Consider the following 26,204-nt stretch of genomic DNA (forward strand, 5'->3'; position numbering starts at 1 on the left):
AGGTCATTTAGGAGAGGCTGTTTATATTGATCTCCATATCCCATCCACAAACATCCTTGTTTACATAAATAAACAATATTATGTTTGCTGCCATGGAAACGGAGTTTGCGCAGGCCACAAAATCATCATTTAATGGAGTAAGATGTTTACATGCCTGGGAATGCCGGCTAATAATGGCATATCTCAGCTGTCGTATCCTGGTCTCTCATAACTGGGTATATCCAAGCCGTTCAGAGTGGATTTTCAAGCAGGAACTCTTAAACTTAACACTAAGAATTTTCAGCATATTAATGTAAGCATCACTTCTCTGTTAATCTCCTTGCAGGATTAAATTTAGATTTTAGAAGACTGCATTTTTCATTTTTATTCTAAATTCTATTTCAGTTTATTTGGAGCAATATGTAGATACAACAGCTGCAGAGACGAATTAATGCAAACTTTTTGAGACCCGGCGACAGACTGGATTCATTGTTAAACGTTGCCAACGCTGCGGCGAGTTTTGATTTGATCCCATCCATTACATCTTCTCAGTCAGCTCTCTGCGTGACCCATTTACCAGTCATTAGATCATTACTTCGTTTTAGGGAGCAGCAAACATCCGAGGCCGTCTGAACTTTTCCCATGGAGCCGAGCCAAGAACCACACGGCTTAATAAACGGTGACAAACATAAGCCAGTGCTCACATCACCAACAATACTTTATAAAAGAGACATGAGGCGAGTTCAGCCAAATCAAGTCACTGCAGGTTGTGTGTGTGTGTGTGTGTGTGTGTGTGTGTGTGTGTGTGTGTGTGTGTGTGTGTGTGTGTGTGTGTGTGTGTGTGTGTGTGTGTGTGTGTGTGGATATTAGCTCCTTCCTTTAAACTCAGCGTCATATTTGCACTTTATTAAATTTCAAGTCATCTTTGACACATGATTCTCCTCTGAACGTGTGCCGATGCGCTCTCGGTGCTAATTAGCAATTATTTTTGTCAGGTCAATGACGGCTACTGAAACACCCCTCCGTCATTTTCTTCATGAGAAAACGCAGTCATGCAGGAATTCCTCCGCTTGCTTCCCTCAGCTCCTTTTTCTCCTTGCTTTTGCAGATTCCTCCCTTCTTCCCAGGCATCTTGGGAGAAGTCGTTTTACAGTTCAATCAGGAATTCTAATAAACTGACCTGTGCTTTAATGACTAATTCATTGTCTCCTTTACTACCTTCATGGATATAAAGCAGATTAATGACTTGAGCAAGGTTAAAAACAGTACCACTGTGCTTTTCCTTCAACTGTTATCAATCATCCTTTAGATTCTTAAGTGAGCAACGGAAATTGAAGGAAAATTAGTAATCCTTTTGATGGATGATCGCATAGGTAGGAGTGTACACGTAAGATATAAGCATGGCTATAGCATTAAATGAAAATCGGCTGAGAAGTCGCATCAAACGAGGAGCTTGCATTTCAGGATATGCCATATATATATATATGGAACAAACTGTAATGCTGTATGACAGGAGAATTATCATTCTGTGACAACAAAGCCACCACAGTTTTAGTTTAACCCAAGCCACGAGAAGAAAGCATATTTTTTGATTATCCTCTCAACAGTGGGCTCCTAAATACCTGTTATCAAAATGGTCCAGAGGCTTAATCTCATATATTGCACCGCACATTTCCTTCCCAATGTTTACAACAAAGGGCTTTTAGGAAAAACTCCAAGGAAAAACTCCACGGCTGTTTGGAGAGTGAAGGCTGAGAATTTCACGTGAGTTGCTAAACTTCTTTGACAGTTTCTTTACTTTTACCTCATACTGTACTTATTTTTTGTTCAGAAATCCCATGGAAGAGGAAAGAAGTGAGGGGGAAAAAAACAAAAACTAAACAAAGAGGAGGCAAAGGGGAATGGCAAGGAAAAGGGAAGACCGGGTATAAGGCTGCGTCTTTGTTTACCATTCTATATTCCCATCACACGTACGTACGCCTCTGCTGCATCTCTGGGCTCTTCCCACTCTTGGCCCAGTCATTTCTGACAATGTTAATGATTTAGTGGAGAGCCCTCCACAACGGATGATTTGTGACATGTAGGAAGGCTGGAAACGGGGGAGGACTAGGCAGGTTTCTGTGGGGAGTGTTTGGGATCCAGGGATGCCTTGAAGATAGTGATTCATTATATTTAAGACAAGTGTGACATCCTACTTCAAGGAAGCAGCACACATATGTATGGAGGGGGAGATTTTCGGGTGGCCAAAGTGGGGAGGGGTAGGTAAGTACAAAGGAATGCCTTAGTGTTTTTGGAGATGACATAGGAATAGGAGGCAGGCATATGGAGACGGCAGACTGGAAAATAATGGGTAATGGAGGAATTTAGCCTCAGGCTATATGCCTGCTTTGCCTACTTCTGTATAACTAGTATATTTATAATTCAAATACATACCTTTAATAATTAACCACCAGTGAATATTAAAGGAGAATGTGGGATATCTTTTCTACGGGTGGAGTCAGGTGAAAACAGTATTAAATTTCAGATTTGACAACAACACAGAACAAAGGACCGGAGAGCGAAAACAAAAAAAAGTTGTCTGCCATTTTTGGGCCAATTTCTTATTTTGCAGGTTCACGCAAATAAACAAAAAGCAATCTTGTATAAGTGCGACTTTTATTTTTTATGCATGTTGCTGGGGTTCTGTGTACATGATTTATATTGGTGTTTCTGGGTTAAAAAAATACTTTATTCACCACGCTTACATTTTAGTTAAAGGGCTCTCAGTCGCCGTCTGCTTGTACAGCACAGTAGGCTTATTGTTTCTTGGTTTCGTACTGTAAGTTAGCCGAAGGGCAACTCCCTGGAAACATAAGTGTACAATTACACAAGCAAACATCGCACTGATTTTCCTGGAGTGTGTCATTCAGTGTTTGATTGTTGTCTGTAGTCGCTGTGAACTTTTGCTCTGCTCTAATCATCGACATAGCAGCGCCAGAAGTGTTGACACCCTTTTGTCTGGGCAAAATATGAAACTGCAGCCTGACAAACACACGTCGCATATGACATCCATGTGACTGAGTGATAATCATTGCCTCGCGTTAAACACGCACCCTGCTTTACATACAATTACGTAATTTCACACACATTTCAGCTGCTGCAATTTGGAAATGAGGAGTGCGTTGCCGAGTGCGTTGAAATTCGGCGTATTTATGCGGAGCTCTGAGTGTGCCTTTTAAAATAAAATATCCCAAAGGACAGTGTGTTTTGTAGTCTGTACACAAGTGGCACAGAAAAGCTCTCATAGACTGTGTCAACCGATGTTATGCAAACACCAGAGTTCAACAAGAACCGGCGCATTTGCATATTCTGGATCTTAAATGTGTTCCGCTTTTGTGCAAGGCCCCATTTCTATCTCTGCTCTTTGATGTAAGCTCATACATATTGACGAAGGCGCCGAAGAAACCAGCCACGTTAACTAAAGCAAGAACTCAATTTGTGCATCCACTTTAAAAAGGGGTGCATTATTTTGTCCCATTTATATTTCCAGGGTTAATTAGCAAGTGAGAGATTGGACAATTAGTTCATCCATGCTAATTGATTATAATACTACAACTTGATGATGATAGGATGAACATAGAGTCTCCGTTCCATATTCCTCCGAGGGATTTGATAATATATACAATGCTTTTGTGTAATGAGGGTTTTAAAAGAGCACATCAGCTAGGGAAATTGTTAATTCAGTTCCACTCAGATGATACAGAGTTTTTCAGGGCACAAATGAATTGAATGGCAGGGATGTGGGGATCTTACAGAATGCCAGTGTCCTTTTTGATTTTGATGATACGGATCACTGGTTAATTTCTGTCAATGACGCAGTAGGATATGAACTCTCAAAGATTTGATCGTATCGAGGTCATTTCTTTTTCTCCTGCTCATTATTGAAAAGCCGTGCGTTTCATATCTGCAGCGGAAATGTATTCCTCATGCTAGATTTTTCTTTATGCAACTAAATGTTTTCCTACAGAAGCAAATGTGGTGTCTGTGGTGTGTGTAGAGTTACTGTTTCTTTACTTCCTGTGTCCCTTCCCCAACCTGGCAGTCATACAGGACCGGCTCCCTCCTTAGTTGTCAAATGTCTGCAGTGTGGAGCTCAGGTATGGACCTCTAACCGCCTCTCGTTGGTGGCCCCACTCGAGCTCCATCACAGTGTGACAGTCTGTCATGAGCCGCAGGCCGCAAAGCCGTGCAGAAGGGGGACAAGGAAAAAAAAAAAAGGGCTGCAGGAATGTGTGCCGATGTAGTTCACCTGGAAAGTTACACAGGAAGCGCTCAAACTTCCACGATATTCATGAAATGCCAAATGGAAGTAACATTTAAATTTTTTTTTAGCCATTACTTTTGATATAAGCTTTTGTGCTCTGCTGCGACCATCAACTTCCCTTGCCTTTTAGCTCTCATCTTAATTATGCATATTCTTGCATATTGCTCACGCTCGAGTCGATAATTATTACTCGATTTTTTAAAAGTCATCATTGAGCTCATTTTTCAGCCTCGCCCTCCCAACCATTTTTCACCTCAAAATGTTCATCCTCAGGTGCGGCAAATAAAAAACAAGATTCATGCCTTAATGCTGAAGTATTCCACTTCTTTACTGTGCTTAATAATTAATAGCCCATCCCATCACTCTATGAATATTTACATGCAAAGTGTCCCTGGGAGCCATCCATATGCCAGAGGGAGGGAAGTCTGTGTGTTTATAGCATTAAACACTCAAATATCGTCGCAGACCCCATTTCGCCTCCAACCATGAAAAACACTCACTAAAGCGTTGCGAGCATTTTATTTGTTGTTGCACAATGTAACCTATTCAACTTCCATTTAGACGTGGCAAGTCAAATTACAGGTACTCCTTCTGTGCTCAACTGAAGTCCCAGGACGCCGCTTGTCTAGTTGGAACATGAAGGGATCAGAAATGAGGGCTTTTTTTTTTTCTTTGCTTTTGGGTGTTGTTTCCAGAGCAATGACACTGTTCATTGAGATCACCGTCCACTTACTGTGTCAAGGTGTCAAAGGTCTTGCTGTCAGTGGCGCTTGAATCAAGGCGTCATTACGCAGGAGGAGAAGAAACTACCCAGTGGATTAAATTATGTCAGAGGAAGCCGAGTAGCACAAGTGAAGCAGGAGGAAAAGAATGCGTTCTGATTTCAAAAGTTTATTCGAGACTGCACTTTAAGCAAGTGGAAAATCACATGCAAACGCCGCACGTTATAAATGATCGTGTGGTTTGTGCAGCTAATTTGGCTAAAGACTTGAGCTGCCAAACATTAATGCGCCACTCAATTCTAATCCTAGCTTCTCTTTATTCCTGCCTTTGTGTTTCATCTACGAATATAGCATAAACGCTGCAGGAGGAGACTCAAAACGCTGCCTGCGACTGCTCCGGGCTGCAGTCACATTCATAAATTTCCAACCTTTGACCTTTGAGAGAGACTCAGCAGGAAGCACATCAGGAGGGTCCGGGAATCTAGCAAAAAAATCCTTCTTGTTAAAGTTGCACTGTGGCCACTTTAAAGGATGCACAAGCTAATAACGGATAAGTTCGGATGTGTAATACAAATAAATATGTTGTTACTAGTGAACCTGGGCATGTTTGGCTCTGTTGCTCCCATTGGTGATATTTATCTAGGAAGGGAAGGCTGAGTGTTGTTGTTGCCTCCCTGCAGGTCTCCGAGCTCTCAGATCTCCCTCTCTGTCTCCTGTGTGGATAAGTAGTGGCTGCAAAGGCAGTGCTGGTCTTTGATATTTCACTCCTCATTTGAATCAGTGGTCGCTTTATTTGACAATGCAACGTAATTACCTGGGTACCTTGCTTGATCATGTGAACTCCTGCAGAACCAGAGCGGAGGGAGGGAGAGAGGGAGGGAGTAAAAAAAAAAAAATTGAGGGGGAGGGAGGAGAGAGAGTGAGTTGGGCTGTGGGTATCGGAGAGAAGATGGAAATGGGAACACATAAACAGCAAAAAAAAGAAAAGAAAAGCAGAGGGATGCAAACAAAACACACAAACAAAACCATCTACATTTGTTTACCTGCTTTGTTTCCTGAGAGTATTTCAAACATGGGGTGGGGGGGACTCGTGAGGAGCAGGAGTGTTGTGTCGGTGTGTTTTTAAAATGCTCTGTGGTGGTTTTTCTGCTGGGACTGTCCCATGCTGTGGAGGGAGTAAAGCATGAGGTCACACAGTGAAGGTTAGCACAGAAATACATGGCCGGGAAAGGAGATACACTAAAGTGCACGTTTATTATAATTCAAATGAATAGCTTTTGTCTCTCGGGTTGAGTCATTTGATTAACTTATAGTCACTGGTGTGTGTGTGTGTGTGTGTATGTGAGGAGAGAGAGAGAAATGCTTCAATGAAACCTTCCTCATGAGTTTGTGTGTGTGTGTTTCACTAGTGCCGGAAGAAGAAATAAATGAAAGAGAAGAAACCAAAAGACAGTTTTAAATTATTTTTAATGCATTTACATTCAAGGATTACTCAATATTACAGTAAATTTTCAGAATTAAAAAATGGAATTTTTTACAACATCCTCATGGTGCGGATTCTCTTCACTTTATGTTTAAACAGGCAAGAATAAAAACTTCTCTTCTTTTACACATATTTTGTTTAAAATCAAAAGAAAGTGCTGGTCCTCGGTGGGGTTAGGTTCAGTATTTCTAATGACTGGATATGTTTCCTTATCAATGATGTTTATTGAATAGGAGAGCAGTGTTTGCTCTGTTGTGTGACTAGAATATCAAAATCCGTCGCTCCACGTGAATGCAGCTGCGTTCAGGCTGACTAACTGAGCTCTCCTTGGAGGAAACCAGCAGACAACTGAGGCATGGACCTGAAGTTTAACTGAAACACTGTGCCAGCATTTCTAAAAAAAAAAAAATAATTATTCATCGTCTGTAGCCAAAAATAAAGCAGAATTTTACCATTAAACTTACTTATAAACGCATTTTTACGCACAAAAAAAACAACTTGAAACACTGACCTAATTAACACAGCAGATGATTTAATAGTCTGCCTATAAAGGAAGTGTATTAATTAATTAAAGTCAATCTATAAATAAAAAAGAAGTCACGTTTGATGAGCTAAATATATCTTCAAATCTTCGCAGGGTAAGTTTTGTCTCTTCCTCACCTTTGATTAAAAATTTCCCCACACTTAAAAAGCTTCCACTTGCACACATAGTTTGCGTGATATCCTCAGCATAAGTTGGGATTAGATTATAAAAAAAAGATCTATTTTTACAGCCTCCCTGAACGCCTCTGACACTTTGAGTTTTAACGCTGCGTGCATTATTCCGGATCTGGACAAGTGTGCAGGCACTCGGCGGCAGCGTTCTTTAACTATGCGCAATTTTTACTCCCTTTTTCTAATAACATTGGAAACCATGAAGACCTCCGCACTTCGATTCCTGCGGCCTTTTCGCGATGGACAAACAACGGAAGTGCAGAATTTATATTCAAAGTGGAGCGGGGGAATTAAGGCAGTTTAATAAAGGCTTAAAACCGCTGGGGTTGTCTCCGCAGCGCCTAAAGACATATTTCCTCTGATCAGCGGAGGAGGGCGACTTTATTGGACATGTTTCTATTTCCAAATCCGCATAACAGGCAACGATGCATGTATTTCCTATAATGTAGATAAGGGGAGAGAGGGTTTGATATGTAATAAAAGGTGGGTCTGTGCTGCCTGTTTAAGCCCCTTAAGCCTGATAAATGATGAGCGACAGAGGCACAGCAAGAGGGTCACTGCTATTAACTCCTCGGTTTCCCGGCCTCCACTTAAACTTCTCTCAATTACATCTGGTAATGTGGCTGGATACGGGCCTTATAGGCTTCGACCTGTTCAATCTAACCGGAATAAAAAAGAAGAAGAAGAAGAAAAAAAGAAACCATAGTTAAAATCTGCGCAGTGCTTCAGGCTGTCCCTAAAGCCACGTGTTAAGGGGGAACACAGGGATTATAGTGTGTGGCGTTCCTAACGCATGCACACCAGGTATTCTGGGACAAACACCCAATGCAAGCTCATTAAATCAGCATTTGGTGTATCTGAGCAGGCGTTAACGACGGGCTGTAATCTCGGCGGTGACCTCAAACTGTGTCACACAGCCGAGCAGCGCTGAGAGTCCGCGGAGAGCCAAGCAGGAAAAGTTTAACACCACCAGTTCGAGATTTTTGGTTCTTTCAGGCGCTAGAAAAATCCACCGGATGTTGGAATTAAATCGGAGAAAAATGCAGCAGCATGTAGTTTTACATCAGAGAGGATTTAATCGATATTTAGAGCAATGTGAAATTAGATTTCCACGCTTTAATTTATTGTAATTTTGTTGCATACTTTTACGCGCTGATTTTCGAAAATATAAATTAAATCAATGTAATGTTGTTTTATTGATTTAGGCTCCGTTTGTATTAAAACTGTAAAGGATTTAATTCCAAAACGCTTCTGATAGACAATAAAACATTTTCACATTACATCAATATTAAAATAATCATATTAACAGGAGCACATTTTGGATTCGATACATAGCTGCTTATTAATTTTAAACAGATCTTTTTAAATGCCGATTTATATTCAGAATAAAGTTAAAAAATTCGCACAAATTACCGAATTCAAAATGCATCTTGTACACTTAAATTAAAGACAAGCTACCACTAATAAAGGCCACGTTTTTCTCGTTTGTGTGACACACTCACAGTCTTGTAGCAACATCAGCTGTGAAGGGTGTAAACAGTTAAAGCGAATTTATGGCCCAAACACCGCCAGCAAATAAATTAAAAATGATAAGAAACAAATGAGAGAGATTCATTAAAAAAAAACTAAATCTGCATTTTTAGAATAAAATCACTTTTTAGATTTGTATTTCTAGGTTGGAAAAAAACGAAACAATTTGATTGGGAGGCCTTTCATCTTAATTTTCGGGCACGTTTTTGTTGTTTTTTATGAATATGTTTCGTGTGAATTTAGGTTTATTGTATTTTTGCAGGCCTTTTCTTTATCTGTGCCAAAGCTCTCCACAGCTCGGCTTCTGCTGCGGCCGCCAGGTGTCGCTAGAGGGCCGCATATTCCCCAACGAGTGCATGAAAGGAAGGAAAAAAGCCACAGTTACATTTTCTGTTGGCCTCCCCTCTCCTCTCTCTCTCTCTCTCTCTCTCTCTCTGTCTCCCTCCTCCCTTTACTAACCCTCTGACACCAGACTCTGAGAATCGGTGGAGGGGAAAATGAGGCTTTGGAGCTGAAGAATTTACAGTTAGTCGCGAAACTTTTACAAGTATTTGAGTTGCTCACTCCACTTTCTGAAACCCTATAGTCACATTTCACTCAGGGGTCAAAAAGAGTTCAGATGCAGGGGACTGGGGTAATGCTTTCTGCGAGAGGAGAAAACAGAAAAAGTCAAATTCTTAAAACAAATCTCGAATAAAATAATCTAAAATTTTGTCAAGAAATAAAGAAGTTAATTTGTGGAGCTGGAGAATAGGAATGGATTGGTTTTCTTCTTTGGCTGCATTACCTTTTCTGTGCTTAAAACTAAGAATTTAAGCGAAATTACGCACCAACGCTGATTTTATTTTACATTTGCTGCGAAAAAATGTAGAAAAAAATGAACAAGCTGCAAGGTTTTTTACTTCCAACGCCTCTCTCCTGCAGTCAGTCTATGATCCAGTCTTATCTCAGCCTCTCCATACATTAGCTTTGCTAATTTACATAATCTCAAATACTGAAGAGGGCCAAAGAAGAACAAAGTTACAAACAAGATTAGGGCGATTTTATTTGTTCCTGCGGTTGAGCGCCAATTGTTTCTCCAGGAGTGTTTAAGGTCACTAAGAGGATTTGAAGCTCGTTTCATATCAGTGATCTTTTTGAGGGAATTAAATCAACAATGCATTTCTCTCCATATTTAGCAACAGGCTTGTGTGTGTGAACAACCGAGCCCTGGAGGGCAACGGAGGGAGAGAGATGGGGGGGGAGAGCAGAAGAAGGGGATTGTAAGTCCTGCAAAGAGTAAACAGAGGAGTGGGGAGTTCAGTCGCTGGTTGCTCATGCAGGCGGTCCTGGTGCACCTTTAGGATGCGACATGCTGTGGATCTTTAAGCCTGGTGACTGTCCCAGTAGTGTTTTCCTTGAAATGGATCCACTCTCCCTCCCCTAATGAATCCAAACGCAGCTGGCCATGTCCCACACGGACACCGAGAGCTTTAACCCTAAACTGACCTCAATTTGACACCACCAGATGAAATTTTACCGCCTGTTAATGCCATCTACTGATTTTTTCCCCCTTCTTCATACGCGCAAGAGTTGCACCTGAAAAGAGCCGCTATACGTGAAGAAATATAAAACTACTTTCAAAAATTCTCTCTGATAGGTGTCCCTCCTGGAATTGTCTTCCCTTGTAAACGCGGTCAGGTTATAAGCAGAGGGAGTTTAAGTTGGCACACGTCTTGTTTATGAGGAAAATTAATTTTAATTAACTATTGAGTGAGTGATGATTAAAATGAAATTAGAAAATTAAAAACCGACTTGTGTAATGTCACATAAAAAAAGGCGGATTTAACCTAAATATTGTCACTCGTGAAGCCTCGTGTTTATTGCTCCCATTAATTACTCAAATAAATAGTTCACAAAAGAAAAAGAAATCACGTCGTTAGGAGTCGTTGCTGGAAGTTTTATAGGGAAGGATATGTTTCTGTGGAGCCGTACATTGGACACGCATAATTAGCCTCTCCTATTTTCACATGCTCCTCTGGTGTTTACATCACTCTCCTCCGGGGCAAATCGCACATTTCCATCATAAAATGCTGGAAAAAATGTCGCTAATAATCGTTAAGATCTAGAAGTACATCAAATTAAAAAATTCGCTCGATCATCTGGATTTTTTAGGACACTTCACTGTGCGCTGTAACGGAAGATTAACAATGCGTATGAAAACATTTTCTTCTTTTATTACAGACCAGCCCCAAAACTTTCCCCTCAGTGCGCAATGGAAGGACGCGCGTTCACAACAAAAGCGGTAGATACAGTATAAGGTTTATGCTACTTACCATGGTTGTCCAAAAGGAGGAGGATGAAAAAAAAAGTCAAGCGTTAGTGCACAAATCAATGGGAACGACAGTATTTAGCTTATGAAAATATCAGTCTTCAATAGCAGAGTCTGCCGGGCTGGTTGTGTTTACAGAGTGTAAGAGAGACTTGGAGACGGTGAATGCCTTGGCTCTCTGCGCACAGCTCTGCAGCTCCTTCCCGGGGTATTGCACGTTGAAATGTCCACACAGCCGTTTGTCAAACCCTGCAGTCCTACACTTCCCACCCCCCTTTATGCCAACAAACATAACTGTTGTCACGGTTTCATTTATTAAATCTATTTTTCCCACCTTTAAAAAAAACAATAACAAAACCCTCTCTGCTGTTTCTGTAATCGACCCCCTTAGCAACTCTGCTTAGTATTTTGTTTGTTGGGGGAGTTTATTGACCCTCCAACGGTAGCCACAGCCCATCTCCCTGAGCGTGTGTCTACCTTAATCCTAACCTGTGAATAATTAATTTCCACCATCAAAAATGTCACGGAGCTATAAATGGAGCCTTTATGTGAGCACCTATCAATACAGCCATGATGCCATATTAGCACTGATGGAGCTAAATATTAGAGGGGATAGATGGCCTTGCTTCTGTTTTTGTGCGTAAAAATGCTCAGGCTCCAAAAAGGGCTTCACTGCAATCGATGGCCGGAGCGTTGCTCCTCCTCTAAACTTCAATCTCCTCACATGATTGATGATCTTGGGGAGCTTTGATAATTGACTACTCTGAGGTAAGGTACGGGTTTCTATCAAGAGAGGGGATTGGACGAAAGAAACATACAAAATTACTTTCTCCACAAAAGCTTTTTTTCCCCTTGGAAAAGTTCATTCTGGGCTGTAGAGGGGTGCTGCGCGCCGTTTAATTTGCTAAAAAGACGAGAGCAATAATCAGCGGCGAGATTAGAAGGTATTACTGAGATATTAAGTATGCACACCGGCTTATAACCACAAACAGATAACAAGTAAGCGCCATGCTGACATATTAAACTCAGCATTCATAAGATGTCTTGTTATTTTTTGCTGAAGATGACTTATAATCTCTTGTTTTTCTAAGGATACGGTGCAAGTTAAAATATTCAGACATATTTATCGCAAACATTTCCCGTGCGTAAAAGTTTGGATGCGTAATGCGTAAAACTGCGTTCAAATGCACTTTTTACTCTAAATCATAATTCGTGCAGTTTACTTCAGTGCGGTGTTGTGTTTAATTCAACTCGGAGCGGTTGCAGCCGAAGTGTCCGCTCCGGTAAAACCTCGCTCATTCAACCTTTTCTGCTTTTTTTTTTCTCCTTTAGGACTCTGCTCGGCGAAAAGGAATTGGGTGGGAGTTGGAGCTGCGTTGCTTAGGCTTTTTACCCCCAGTGTGGAGTTGAAGCCGTCCCTGTGCCTCGCATATACTCTGCATATCACAAGATTTGGTCTCTCCTCTCTCTTTTCTGGAGCTGCTGTAGGACTGGCTATGGCCACCACTACTTCCGGGATCCGTCATTTCATTCGCCCACCGCTCAGCGCTGCGAACTGACTCTGTTTCTATAAGCAAGCTAGCAGCCAACCTGCCAACACTCGCTGACACTCACTCATCTCAGTCTCGCCAGATAGACGAAATACCTACGGGGGAAAGAAAGGAAAGATCCGAATCGCAATCTCTTAATTTCTACTGCTTTTTTTCTCTTTTTTTTTACAGTGATAATAAAACAAGATAGCGATCTGGAGGCATTAAAGGAGACGCGGACTTGCGGGATGAAAACGGACTAAAAAGATTCGCCCTTCTCTTGAACATCATCACCAACCGTCATTCATTCATTACCTTGACAACCTCTGGCTTTGATTGACAGCTGGAGTGGCAAAAAGCCATGAGACACGACAGTTTAGTTACATGCAGGTTGTTGATGGGCCGATTGTAACCTTCACTTTGGCGCATTTTTTTCTTTTTTTTCCGTGGAAAGAGGGAAAACAAGAAAAATTGCAAAACTCCCTGATGCTACGATTTCAACTGAACCACACTGGCGAATAGGAGAATTCGCAAAGTTGGTTGAAACAGGAATCTTTGCCACTAAATCACTTTCTAACCGGGACTGGGATATTAAATATACGACAGATTCAGGAGTTTATTGGAGCGCAGCCTGATGGCGCAAAGGGTAGGTTTTAAATCTCCTACTCTTACCTGTTCAAATCCACTGTGTAGGGAGGCCCTCGTATCGCTAACCTCTTGTCGGGTGGTGGCAAATTTACAAAGTATTCCTATCAAAGCCGCTGTATTTGACATTTTTGCAGCGCTCTCACTCTTCAAGCAAAGTGACAGCCTCTGCTTTTACCGACAAGCCTCCTCGACAGTCGTGGAGCAGTTTCACAGGAGACTCCAAACTAATTCGCTCTTTTCAGCCACCAAACTCTTCTGTCGGGGAGCAGCCAAGTTATAATGTTTTTGGTAATGTCAAACCGTGTAGCAAATATAATATATGGCACTTTTCTGCTCTGGCTGCGACGTATTTCCACAGCAGCAACAGCTTATTAGTTTCTCCTTTGCGTGTGTTCAGAATGAGACGGCATGCTTCTTCTTCTTCTTTTTTTTGTACTTTTCACATTTGTTTAAAAAAAAATAACCGGGAATTCCGCTCACTTTTGCTCTAATCTTATTCCCAGTACGATGAGCTGGCCCATTACGGTGGGATGGACGGAGTCCCGGCGTCGATGTACGGGGACCCGCATGCTCCCCGGCCGCTTCCCCAGGTCCACCACCTGAACCACGGACCGCCGCTGCACGCCAGCCAGCACTACGGAGCCCACGCTCCTCATCCAAACGTTATGCCCACCAGCATGGGCTCTGCTGTCAACGACGTTTTAAAGAGGGATAAAGATCAAATTTATGGGTAAGCTTTTGCATGAACCAAATACGCGCTCAAGTAGTTTTAAATTTTTCTAAGTTTTGTCCAGCTTTTCTCCACAGTGTGTTTTGTTGGAGTTTCTCTCCCACCACTTAATTTAAATAGTGTTTTGTGCAGGTTTGACCGCACTTTAGGAGTTCTATTGTAGGTTAGGGGAGTTTTGTTGACGTGTAATTTTACACTCATTGTACGAGGCATAGTCAAGCCTGCAGTAAGTAAGAGTATGAGGCTGAAATAGAAGCTCTAAAATAATATGGAAGCTCGCTGTTCACAGCTCAGCCTCCAACGATACAGACTACAAGGAAGTATAATTTAAAAAAATAGATTTTCAACGTCATAACAATTCTTCCGTGTTGTCAAGCTTGTCTTAAAATACTTCCTACTCTTATTTATCCAGCTTTAAAAATAGCCTTGACCCATTTAAACGCTCTTCTTCTTGCCTTCAAAAACTTCTGAAATGTTTTCCAAAAAATTGCTCTAACACACACACACACACTCACATATATACCAGGCAGAGCGCGTTAAAACGCACTGTGTCGTCATTATTGTAGCTTTATTTTATTATTCTCAAAAAACATGAGAAAACGTATGATCTCGGTGATGAGTGCCAAACTAAAAATATAATTACGCAGATTGCGCACTAATACGCACAGAGAAAGTGCTATAATCCACGCATATAATCTGGGATGTGGTGCAGAGTAAATCCATCTCATCTCTTTTCCTCACGTTTTCATATGGACTGAAGAGTTTCACCTCATTTTTAAACTGACACAAATCAAAATGTTACAAATAAAGACCCTAATGCCAGTTTTATGAAGTGATCGCTTGGGATAGAAATAAACGTTTTTCTGAAATTGTAATCCACTTTTAAAAATTATTTTAATGATTGTCTCGTGTTGTTGAGAGTTTACTTATTTGATTCCTCTCTGATTTACTGTTAAAGCAGTAGGGCCTATTAAAGAAGAAATCTAAAACTCCTCGGTGCCTCAGTCTGTGGTGTAAATCTGCAAAATAATTTATTTCATATTTTTTTTCGCCGTCTGGATAATTTCTAAAATTCCTGTGACATGTATCGGCTGTGTCACTTTTGTTTTTTGCTCGAGTTTTGTTGACTTCTCACTCGGGTTTTTTTGTTTGCACTATAAGAAATGTCAGTCTCAACAAATCGATTTATATCATATTAAGCTTGAAATGTTAAAACACCGGGATAAATAAGCAAAATATCCCCATGATCTTACTTTTAAACTAAAAAAACAGCTGCTAAAAAGAAAGAGCTTGACGTAAAAAATATAGCTTAGTTGCTGTCTGGATTTTAAGAAGCTGCACGTTGATAAAACAGACGTGCGTAAAAACTACCCAGCGTCAGGAAAAGCAGAATTCTCTCGTGTGGGTATGTTTGATTTTTTTAGTTGCATTAAGAGAAGAGTGATTTTAGGAGCAGGGTGCCGACAGATATGCAGGTTGATTGGACATTTTTTGCAGTGGGCATTGTGGAGCCGGTGTGCTGCTTGTACTCAGGCTGTGTTTCCCCTCTTGCAGTCACCCTTTATTCCCACTGCTCGCACTGGTTTTTGAGAAGTGCGAGTTGGCGACGTGTACTCCGAGGGAGCCCGGCGTAGCAGGCGGCGATGTCTGCTCCTCTGACTCCTTCAATGAGGACATTGCAGTCTTTGCCAAACAGGTCAATTTTGCCATTTCAAAAAAAAAAAAAAAAAATCAAATAGATATTTTGGATGTTGTGGCTGCGTCATGACGCATAGTTTTCTGCTTGCTTCATACTTTTTTTGCAATAAGAAAAGTTCTTCCTGATATGATTTTTTAAAAACAAATACCACTGTTCACTGTAGATTTGACACAGATATTAGAAGTTGTGTTATCCAGGATGAAAACAGACGGACATTCCACACATTTCATGCCAAACTAACTTTGACATTTGGTGTATTATTTTAGGTCCGAGCAGAAAAACCTTTATTTTCATCAAATCCAGAGTTGGACAATTTGGTAAGCGCACCTCTCTGTCTCTCAAATAATTCCTCGGTGCGGTTTTAGCCTCCGCCGATGCTCTCAAGTGTCCACAGCATCACTCAGTAAATATGTGAACATATGATTTAAACCTCCGCACAGATGTCAGATCAGTTTTGTAGTGAAGCTGTGCGACCACATTCGCCGCTGTCATTGTGCAGTCCTCCCGTCTAACTGACCCAACTGACCAGTGTGTAATTACTTATTAGATTGTGCAACTTTCTTTCTTTTTTTTAGAGTTAAAACCTACACCTATTTGTTTTCGCTCTTGCTGGCTTTAGTGCACTGATGACGGGTGGATTTTAATTTTGACAACCCTGCACACATGTAAAGAAGATAAATCCTGTCATTTTATATATTTTTTTTGCCATGTGAATTGTGCTTACTTTTGCTCTCTCTCTCTTTTCTTTTTTTTGCAGATGATACAAGCCATACAAGTATTACGGTTTCACCTCTTGGAATTAGAAAAGGTACATGTTATGAATTCTCTTTTCAAATCATGGCACCTGCACAAAAAGCAATGCATGTTACTGATATTACTAAACGTGCTGTGCTGGAGCTGTTTCCTTGAAACTGAGCCAGAATCAGCTAAGGATTTTCATAAAAATCTGCTATTTTGCTTGATGCAGGTGAAGTGACTAGTGGTAAAACAGGGGGCTTTTCAGCCTCCTTTTTTGCGCATTGTTATTGATCCGCAGATTTACTTTCAGCCGCTCATTACTTCGCCAGCTTACGGCATGCTGTTTATTTTTTTGTCGTTCAACTTGTTGCTCCGGTCTCAGGAGAATAATAAGCTCTGCAACAATTTCACTATTGTTTCCTCGCCGCCGATAATGCCTCTTAATTGAAGTTATTCTTGGACTGACTGAAGCGTTTCTTCGCCCCCCCCCCCCTCCACCACCGCCACCTTTCCATCCTGAAATAAAGGTGTTTTCTTCCTGCCTTTTTTTTTTTATTTCTCCTATAGGTGCACGAGCTCTGCGACAATTTTTGCCACCGGTACATCAGTTGTTTGAAAGGAAAAATGCCAATAGATCTAGTTATTGACGAGCGGGATGGCAGCTCAAAATCAGATCACGAAGAGCTCTCGGGATCGTCGACTAACCTCGCAGATCACGTAAGTAACTTCTTCCGTTTGCTTTGGTTTGCCTGTGTATTAAAAAAAAAGACAATGCATGTAAAAGAAAAAACAGAGAGTGCTAGGAGTGGGACTCCAAGCAATCCCACTGTTGGATGTTTCTCCCAACTTTTGGGCTCATTAGTGTGCGTGTGTGACCCTGTTGTGCCATCAGTAAATAGAGCATGCTCTGTTCTGCAAGGAAAATCTGCCGATCGATGTTCTAAGGTCAAAAGCTACATGTGATACAATAGACTGAGTTATTGTTTTAGTCTTTTGATTAGGGGCAGTCATGTGTGCATAATGCGTCCCTGCTTGCTGGGGGTTTGAGTGGGTGTGTATGTGCGTGTATTAGTGCGTGCGCGTGTGCGTAAAATCGCTGCCCTGCATTATGGAGCGCTTGGAAAGAGAGAGAGAGAAAAAAGGAGGAAAAAAAACGTGAGGCAATTATCTGTTACGCAGGTTTAACGTTAAAGCAGGGTATCAGCGGTAAGCTTTAGCTTTAGGCCAATATTTAAAAAGAAAAGGGCTTTATATTTGGGGGCTGTGGGAGCTGGATATGGCCTGTGCGTAAAGCTGTGGATTTTTATTTTTTTATTTTGCTGCAGAGGTGGAGAAAGTGGTAGCGCGCTGAAAAGAGATCTCAGAGCTAAAGGCTTACCATCAATGTCAAGTTCACAAGGCATATGATGGTTCGTCTGGAGGCCTTCTATTGCTGTTGATGTTAATGTGTTTAATTGTTTCGTATTGATTGCCATGTGGTTTGCTCTGCAGTTGCTTTCTCTCCGCTGCTTCTCCCCGCTTTATGGCTGCAGGCTCCATAACGCTGAATTCAATTATATGCACCTGAAGTACAGTAGCTTTAAATTCGAAGATCGATTCTCCGGTTTAAATCGTGCATTTTCGGCGTAATAAACACGGAATCTCTCCTCCTCCCCTTCCTCTCCTCCCTCCCCACACGCTATGGATTGAGCTGACAGTGTAGTATTGAGTTGATATCTGTGAATTACTGCGTCTTGCATGCCTGAGATAAAGCTAATGTTTTGGGTAGGGGGGGACGAGACAGAGAGAGAGAGAAATGAGCGGCTAGCCTAACAAAGTGACTAGTTAATATCAGTGCAGCACAAGGCCAAGCCTATTAGGAATTAAAGCAGATTTAAGTGTTATGCAAAGTCTCTGCGCTACATCTGTTGGGTCTGGCTATTGGCCTAATAGCAGTGGATTCCCTTTGAAAGCCCGTCGCTTTTTTTTTTTCTCTTCTGAGAGCCACGCAGCGCGCAGTACAAAGTGAACCGGTGCGTAATTTGAGCAAAAAAAAAAAATAGATCGCCGATTGTTGGTCTCAGGAAACGGTCAAAACGGCAATATTGTGGTGCTTCAACACAAGTGCAGAAATGAGGCATGCTGTTGTTTATATTGTGGAGATTAGATAAACTAGCCTGTTTAGTTTCATGGCAGATGGTTGACACTCAAGCCAATTTCCAATGGTGCCTCCAGTGCTCAGACACCAGCTTTGTCATCAAGTCCACTTGTCAGAAATATTTTGATAATTAGAAAATTAAATATGCCAATAAAGCAAATCAGGAACAGCAATAAACAAAGAAGGTTGCACGACAAGCCATTTATCTTGGATTCCTTTGGAGTGACCACCTCATTAGGCATTTAACTTTTGAGGGATTTATTTCACCTTTGTGGCACCAGTGAGCTTTTTATTATACCTAACTGCTGGGCTGAATTTCACCAAAGCAGAAGAGAGTTTTTTTTTCCCCCCTCCCTTGTTTGCTTTCAGTTGTGCTTTTGAGCTGAGAAGGGATTTTAATAATGTCTACACTTTACATGCTGCAGTTTATAGCTACATTTTAATAAATAAAAGTGTGTGAGAGCATGTGTGAGCACCTCCGGATGCTTGAGTGGAAATAATATTTGCAGAAAGGGAAACTGTTGAGGTGAAAATGTGCACAGTGCAGTCGTGATCTTTATAAATAGTTAACCAGTAATTTCCATATCTATATATAAAGAGTCCAGCTTCCCATGCCGACAAATCAGTTTGGAATATGGAAAAGAATACACAGAAATTGCAGTTGGCCTCAAAACTGCGCTGCTCGACGGAAAAAGCAAATTGTGTCCTACTTGTCTTGATTTATTTATGTCATTTATTCACTTGTATTTGGCTTTATTTTATTATTCATTTCTGTCCTCGCGTCTCATTGAGGAGAGGAAGGCGGTTTGATAGTTAGATATGCTAATTTATTTAGTTAGAATCTCTCACGTCCATTTTTCTTTGCTTTGATATGCATTTTTAATATATAGCCCTGGGCTACATCTCATTTGGTGAAAGTTGGTTTTTCTGGAGATGATGAGGCTCTTCACTGAGAAGGAGGCAGCCCGTTGAGCTTGTTTTTTCATATGTGTGTGTGTGTGTGTCTTCTTCCTTTTTTACCTCTTTCTTTGACCCTCCTCTCCCCCTCCTCTTACCTGACAGTGGAGCATAATAAGCGCAGTTTTATTTACACTTGAATGCAGCATTGTCTTAGAGATGATTGGATTATAGAATAGTGAGAGCAGGATGAGGCCTTGCTGACACTGTTGATTTCCCTTATTTGCTTGCAGTGACTATTTCAACCATGTAGCCCACCCAAGGCTTCCTTACTCATTGCTCCTCCGCACATCAACTCCATCCTATTTTAAAGAAAGGGAAAAAAGCACAGATATTGTGTTACACACAGAGGCAGATAAGGAAAGACAGAGCTGTGTAGTTTTTGCAAATGGCTGGTGTGTGTGTACTTGTCAATGGTTCGCTCTCTTGTCTTTTAATTAATGAATAAAATTTCTGTCTCTTCTGTGCTACATCCAATTAGGGAGACAAATAGAATTAACAGTGTCTGAGTATTATCTGTTCTAATGAATTAGCCTTTGTGTCTTCTTGTGCCATTGTGCCGCTTCTTCAGTCAAGCTTGCATATTAGCAGAAGGCTTTTTCATTTTCTTTATGCATATGTATAACATTGCCGGAACTGTCTTTGAATTTCTGCGTAGTTGTACAGAATGGTTATAGAAGAATTCTGTAGGATTTGCAGGTCCCGCTGCTTTGTTTTGGAGAGCTTTCCTCAGGGAGTGATAGTAGTTCCCATAGTTATGGTGCAGCTTATCTTGACTCTGCATGGCTGGAAAGAGGGAAAATAAAGGGAAACCAGCCTTTTCTGTTCAGATCTGATTCTCGTGTACAGGCTCTGGGCGCTGTAGACCACTGGTCAGATATGGTGATGTCACAGGTTCAATCAAGTAATGCAATAGTTCAGCTTGAGCCTACGCAGTGATTTAGTGTGTATTAGCGACGATGGGTGCTCGGTAATGCCCTGTCCTTTTTCTGTACATCGCTATGCACAGTGCAGGCCTCTGCCTGTGGACAGCGAGCCCTCGGGGCCGAGCTGGCCTGCTGAACCGTGGAATTTCTCAGTTTTGGAGGTGTTCTAATTCTACTAGCTTTGCTCTCCTCAGGGACCGACTACGTTTGGGTCTCATGAAAACACTGCATTGTTGACTTGGGCCGTTCTGTCTGTTCCACACAATTGTTTTGTGATGGTGGGATGTCTGGCCTTACATTTCCTATTTGATTAGTGCTCAGAGACAGGGCCCTGTTGGCAGGCATGTCTAATCATCGCTGCTGTGGCTCAAGAGAGGCCACGCTCACTTGTTGCATCTCCCACTCTCCCGTTTCTTTAACTGTGCTGTAAATGACTGCAATAAACAGTTGCTCATCAGCCCTTTTCAGCCCATGTGTGTTTACTTGCACTGAAATGCAACACACACAGGTAATGATAGTACAGACATGTAACTAAATACTGTTTTTAAAGTTAGTTATTTGTTATGAGGAATAAATACAAGCTGACTTATCCATATTGAACTGTCAGTTTTATATTGTCATTTATATGCCAAAGCCATGAATCACAAGTTTTTAATTTGAGCTTTTTCTTTCTGAAGACACATTTGCGAATATAATGTGGCATCAATGCAGTGAGTAAGATTGTTTTTGCCTCGGAGAAAGTTTTCAGGCATAAATACAATCAGTCAGTCCCGCTTGTCTGTTAAAACATGCTGTGGTGAATTATTAGCTGCTAAATTAAGGACTCTTTATATTCAGGATAATTGAGGGTGTTGTAAATACTCAGCTGTTCAATAGAGGTGCACCTACACTTTTCTAAAGGGGCTGTATATAATTACGAGCTCGACGTGACAAAAAAAAAAAACGTGCGGGGAGTTTTTCCTCTTTCTCTGTTTATGCCATGTGGCAAGATGTGTCTTGAAATGTCAGCTTGCCTTATGATTTACGGCCCTGTGTTTCTGGCGTGTCAGCGATTCTGTACATGCTCTGCACAGGATCCCTGTAGCTGCTCTTCGCAGTCGTAGTACAACACACACACAGTCATTCGCAGCCTCACCTTACACTGCTACTACACCGACAGATTTCTTCCCTTCCCTCCAGGTTTCAAGGGAATTTGAGGGAAATTCAATGATGCTGCTAAATCAATTTTATTTGAAATTCCTAGGGATGTAGGCAGAGTGCAGGGAAGGAAGTGAGATTGTGCCAGGCAGGTGTTTGTAAATGAGAAACAGGGGACAGGAGCAAAGGAGATGGCGGCATTCTCCTGCTCTCCTGTGGCCTGGCTGCACTACAAGCCTTCCTTCCCATATTGTCTCCTGCTTTTATATTAATTACAACTTGTGTTATCAGCCGCCAGTTGCTAACCCCAGCAAATAGAAAAGGCTGCCCCTAGAGATCACACTTCTTTTGTATCTTATTCTCTATCTAGTCCTATTGTGTGCATTTGTGTGTGTGTGTGTGTGCTCCCGCCTGCACATGTATGTGTATTTGCTTGCTGGCATTCTCCTCCTCCTCCTGGTAACACTGCTCTTTAACACAATTAGTGAAGAGCATGGAGTGAACCATGTTTGACTCCTAATTATGCTCAGCTTTAGGGAATAGTCACATGGGCCAGAGGCCTTTTTTTCCCTTTTGCTTCTTCCTCAATTTTTTTTCCCGAAGTCTCCTTGTGTATGTTGAAGAAGACTGTTTGGGTGACATGATTTTTTTTTACAACTTGTTTGAACTTTATCACACCCACGGGGGTTGTGACAAAATGGTTGTGTGTGTTTGTGTTGCGCAGTGCAGTGTCTGATGATGCACCCTCCATAGCTCAGAGAGGCCCACTAAATTATTCATAGGGAGGAAAGGCTGTTGCTTTTGTCGCCTTGTTGAGCGTGGAAAGTTAACACTGTTGTTTTGATATTCGTTGTCTTGTTTTGCAGACATGATTATGAATGAGTGCTGACTAACAGGTATTAAAGCAGGAGTGTGTACGCCCTTGCATATGCACTGCTCCTACTATCCACTGTAGTATTGTTATTATTATTAGGCTACATAAATTGCTGCAGCCTTATTTTTCTTCTGTAAGGGCCAAACTAACAAAGCTTTATCTATATCCTTGCATACAGGTCCATTAAATCTACAGGGTAGCAAATCACAGCAAAATATCATTCCCTTTAACACCATTAGCTGAGGTGTCTTTGAATTTAATTTAGTACCAGCACCATTAAAAATGACACATTACTCTGCAATGATAGCTAAATTAAGTCCTATCGATTCCGCTGTTGCATTAAAACCATGCTGTGGCCATAGCTGGCAAGTGTTGGAGAGAGAGATAGAATAAGAGAGCAAATGTGTGTGAGAGCAGCATAGTTTTTCAGGCCTGTCTTGCGTCTCGTCGGCAGTGGGTGTCTCATTGTGAGGAAGCAGAACCCAGTCATTTTCTTCTCTTGGAACAACAACAGCCAGTACTGAGAGTGCAGAGCCCAGCTTTGCTTAAGTACATTATACACTCTGGGCGTCTGGGTTTTTTACCTTCTCTTTCTTTCTCAGCCCCATGTGGCATATGGCAACAACAAAATTAGACTGTTTTCAGCGGGTTGATGGGCTTTTCCCACATTAGTGATTTTACTCAGCCTGTGCCGTGTTGACAATAACAGAAAATTACTATAACAACAGACCTTGTTCCCATGAAGTGTACCATGTGTTGATCAGTGGCGCAGGGAGTGAACACATCACATTCATCCATCCCTCTCAGAGCAGGGACACTTTTCCCTCCGCTCACTCAGGAGGGCTAAAACCCACGCATGGGCTATTGTTCGCCCTGTCTTCTTACCCCTCTTCTGAGTAATTCTCCGAGCTCTTTATCTGATTGCCATCCGGTGAACAGCTGACGCTGAGAGGGCCTTGAGTGGAGTGCAGGGTCTGAAGGGTCTTGTGTGTTTCTGTCTGCTGTTTTCAGCTCCGAGCTGTTTGAGAAAACAGCCCGCCTTCCCCAAAAAACTTAGCAGATAAAAGGGCCTCGCTCACAGGCATAGCAACAGCCTCGCCTCCGCAGCAGAACAAGCAGCAGCACATCAGGACTGTGTGCCCAGGGGAGCTCGGCAGCGGCTTGTCTTATAGCCTCCGTTTCCCTGCAAACCTCCATTAGTCTCCAGGCTCTATCCTGTCTGTCCTCCTCGAGTACAGCTCACTCTGACTGGGGCACCAAAGCAGGCAGGCAGGCTCCTCTGTGGCGGGAGCTGAGGGAAAAGAAGTTCATCCGGAACTCTCCTCAAGTTGGACAAAATGGTAAAAATGGTCTATTTCTTGGAATATTCTGCGGCGTGTACATTTTCCCCTCTGCTTTCGTATGTATGTATATGTGTTTATGTGTGTTTGAGGGAGAAAGAAAAAACACATAGCGGGAACTGAGAAGTGGGTTGAGGTTTGTGGGAAGCCTTGGTGCAGGCCTGTGTTTGTTTGGCTTGGGCTCTGCTCAAGGGGGCTGCTTCTCTCTGGGCCCCAGACAACGTTGGGGCTTAAGTTTGCCAACATTTTGTCATCGTGCTCAGGTGACATGTTAAATTGGGAAAGACTAGCTCGGCCTGTGTGAGCTATGACACTGTATCAACTCGGGCTGTGTGTTTGATTGAGCCTGTGTGTTTGCAGGCACAAGTGTAGTAAATGACGTGATCAGTCTGTCCCTGTATTGCCTGAATGGCAGAGGAAATTCCACCTCTAGCCTGCCTTCATGTGGCACTGATAAAGCCTTTCCTGTACAGTAGAAAATCCTGTTTCCCCGTGTGCACTGACAGGGCAGGGGGAATGACCAGGAAAGAGAGGAGGAGGAGGAGAGAGAATGAGCTGTAGGGAGGGCAGCAGAGAAGCAAGTCGCCTTAAAAGCTACAAATTTGTTTATGGGTATTTCTTTGAAGCTAGCCAGTAGAGATTTAACACTTTTTTTTCGGCATGTCTTTGTATACATGAAAATGAGCGTGTGCGCATATGTGTTTATGCTTCTTGCTCGATTATGTCATTAGCATGTGTGCACTAGTGTATTTCTGCAAGCCTCTGTGGGCGTGTGTGTGTGTCAGTGTGGGCGTGGACACATTTTTGGCAGATTAGCAGGAGAATCACTGTCATATCTTATTTTCATTTCTGACAGTGGTAATGATTAATGGTGGCTGTGGTGTGTTTGGACTTTTTACCTCTGTATTGCTCACTTGACACGGAAGTCTCAATTGGTTATGGTATGAATGAACTCCACTGGGCTCTGCCATATGTGTTTAGACGATTATTCACAAGTGCTCCACTACAGAATCAAACACCACATTAACAGTGCTGTGTCTCGCCGTCATGCATTAATGAAACATTTTGATTACAGTGTTTTGACTTATCGCCAGCTGCATTAGTGCTTTGGTTTCTTTCTATTCATCCACGGTTACTGTAGCTTCTTTGACTGTCTGCTAGCTAGATATAAGGGGCTCTCTGCCTTGCCAGGAGTCCATAAGCAGGCCAAGGACCCTCACAGTGTGTGTAGACTCTTACAGATGTCACGCTCTCGTTTTTCTACATACTCATATGTACTCTTTCTGTGTTTCTCCCTCTCTACCTTCTTCTTCTTCTTCTCCTCCCCCTTCCTGCTCTCTCTGCTCCTGGTTTGTGGTTTGGATGGGGAATGTGGTTGGATGCACGGATGGATGGATGGATCCCACGCTCGCTTTCTCCCTTTTCAAACCTCAGAACCCAGCTTCCTGGAGAGACCACGATGACGCCACATCCACACACTCGGCCGGCACACCGGGGCCCTCCAGCGGGGGACACGCTTCACAGAGCGGCGACAACAGCAGCGAACAAGGTAAGCAAGTACAGAAACGGGTGTGCACGTGCAGTCAGACACTCGTATAAACGGGTGCGCTCAAGCACCGACACATAAACATACAGAGATCCATGCAGGACATATTAATCATCACGCATGGATAGAGTTGCCAACACATCACTTTAACGCTGTCTAATGTGAGATATACAGTGAATGGGTGGCACATCTCCCCTCACACATGTCCCAGTCCTTCTTTTTTGCACTTTGGATTATCCTGTTTTTTGACTGGCGTCCATGTAAACACGGTCACACCTAAAAATGAACACGCTTATCCACTGTTACACTCACGCACAAATGCAAGCAACAAGCCACTGTAATGCACCAGCCCGGTAAAAGGCTTTCCAGAATGCTGCTATTTGGAGCACGGAACAAAAGCTGGTGATTAATAGTATATTTCTGCCAGTTCTTGCTTGAAATTTAAAACCATATTAACTTTGCCTGCACAACAGCCCCTAATTATGTCTCACTGAGCCTTGTGTTATCTAGCACACGACCTGCCAAACCCTAATAATGCATTTCAAAACAAATGTATTTAAATTTATTACAGATAGTGTGTTTAAGTCACAGCTATCTGCCTTATATTTTTGTCACGGTTAGTATCCATTTTGACATATACATTTTCAGAAGCACAATCCGCTAAGTAGATGTAAAACCAAACATTAACATACTGTGAGATAAAAGTTGGTTATGAAGTGAACTAAGAGAACAGATGATGAGCTCCTTTACTTATTTCTTGTCCTCTGCTTATTTTCAATGCACCAAGTTCTCTTTTTACTCGCGGCTGTGTGTGTGTGTGTTTCTTTCTGTATCCATATGTGCCCTCTGGCAGCGTCCAGAGTTTTTCACGAAATTTCATCACACTGTCTACACACACACA

The 26,204-nt window shown here is 42.0% G+C and overlaps 1 protein-coding gene and 1 long non-coding RNA gene across 8 annotated transcripts in view; one reads left to right on the plus strand and one right to left on the minus strand.

Annotated features, from left to right (window-relative positions):
• Positions 1-6,452: 6,452 nt before the first annotated feature.
• On the minus strand, positions 6,453-11,737 carry LOC110965754 (uncharacterized). The gene is made up of 2 exons (XR_002596691.2): positions 11,047-11,737; positions 6,453-6,881 (listed from the first exon to the last, which is right to left on the minus strand). It is a non-coding gene; the product is annotated as an uncharacterized LOC110965754 (long non-coding RNA).
• Positions 11,738-11,860: 123 nt separating this feature from the next.
• meis2a (Meis homeobox 2a) overlaps positions 11,861-26,204 on the plus strand; it is a 79,232-nt gene continuing 64,888 nt past the window's right edge. For 3 of the 7 annotated variants that reach the window (XM_022214862.2, XM_022214886.2, XM_022214877.2), the window contains exons 1-8: positions 11,862-11,986; positions 12,375-13,217; positions 13,723-13,949; positions 15,504-15,645; positions 15,915-15,965; positions 16,406-16,456; positions 16,954-17,103; positions 25,192-25,306. In XM_022214862.2, the coding sequence (XP_022070554.1) occupies positions 13,206-13,217; positions 13,723-13,949; positions 15,504-15,645; positions 15,915-15,965; positions 16,406-16,456; positions 16,954-17,103; positions 25,192-25,306 (748 nt within the window). In that variant the 5' untranslated portion in view covers positions 11,862-11,986; positions 12,375-13,205. Of the gene's footprint in view, positions 12,042-12,374; positions 13,218-13,312; positions 13,508-13,722; positions 13,950-15,503; positions 15,646-15,914; positions 15,966-16,405; positions 16,457-16,953; positions 17,104-25,191; positions 25,307-26,204 lie in introns of those variants that run through there. The other 4 variants (XM_022214869.2, XM_022214893.2, XM_022214901.2 and 1 more) reach the window with 3 other exon arrangements.

The sequence above is a fragment of the Acanthochromis polyacanthus genome, chromosome 1 (assembly GCF_021347895.1).
Source record: "Acanthochromis polyacanthus isolate Apoly-LR-REF ecotype Palm Island chromosome 1, KAUST_Apoly_ChrSc, whole genome shotgun sequence".
Lineage (NCBI taxonomy): Eukaryota > Metazoa > Chordata > Actinopteri > Pomacentridae > Acanthochromis > Acanthochromis polyacanthus.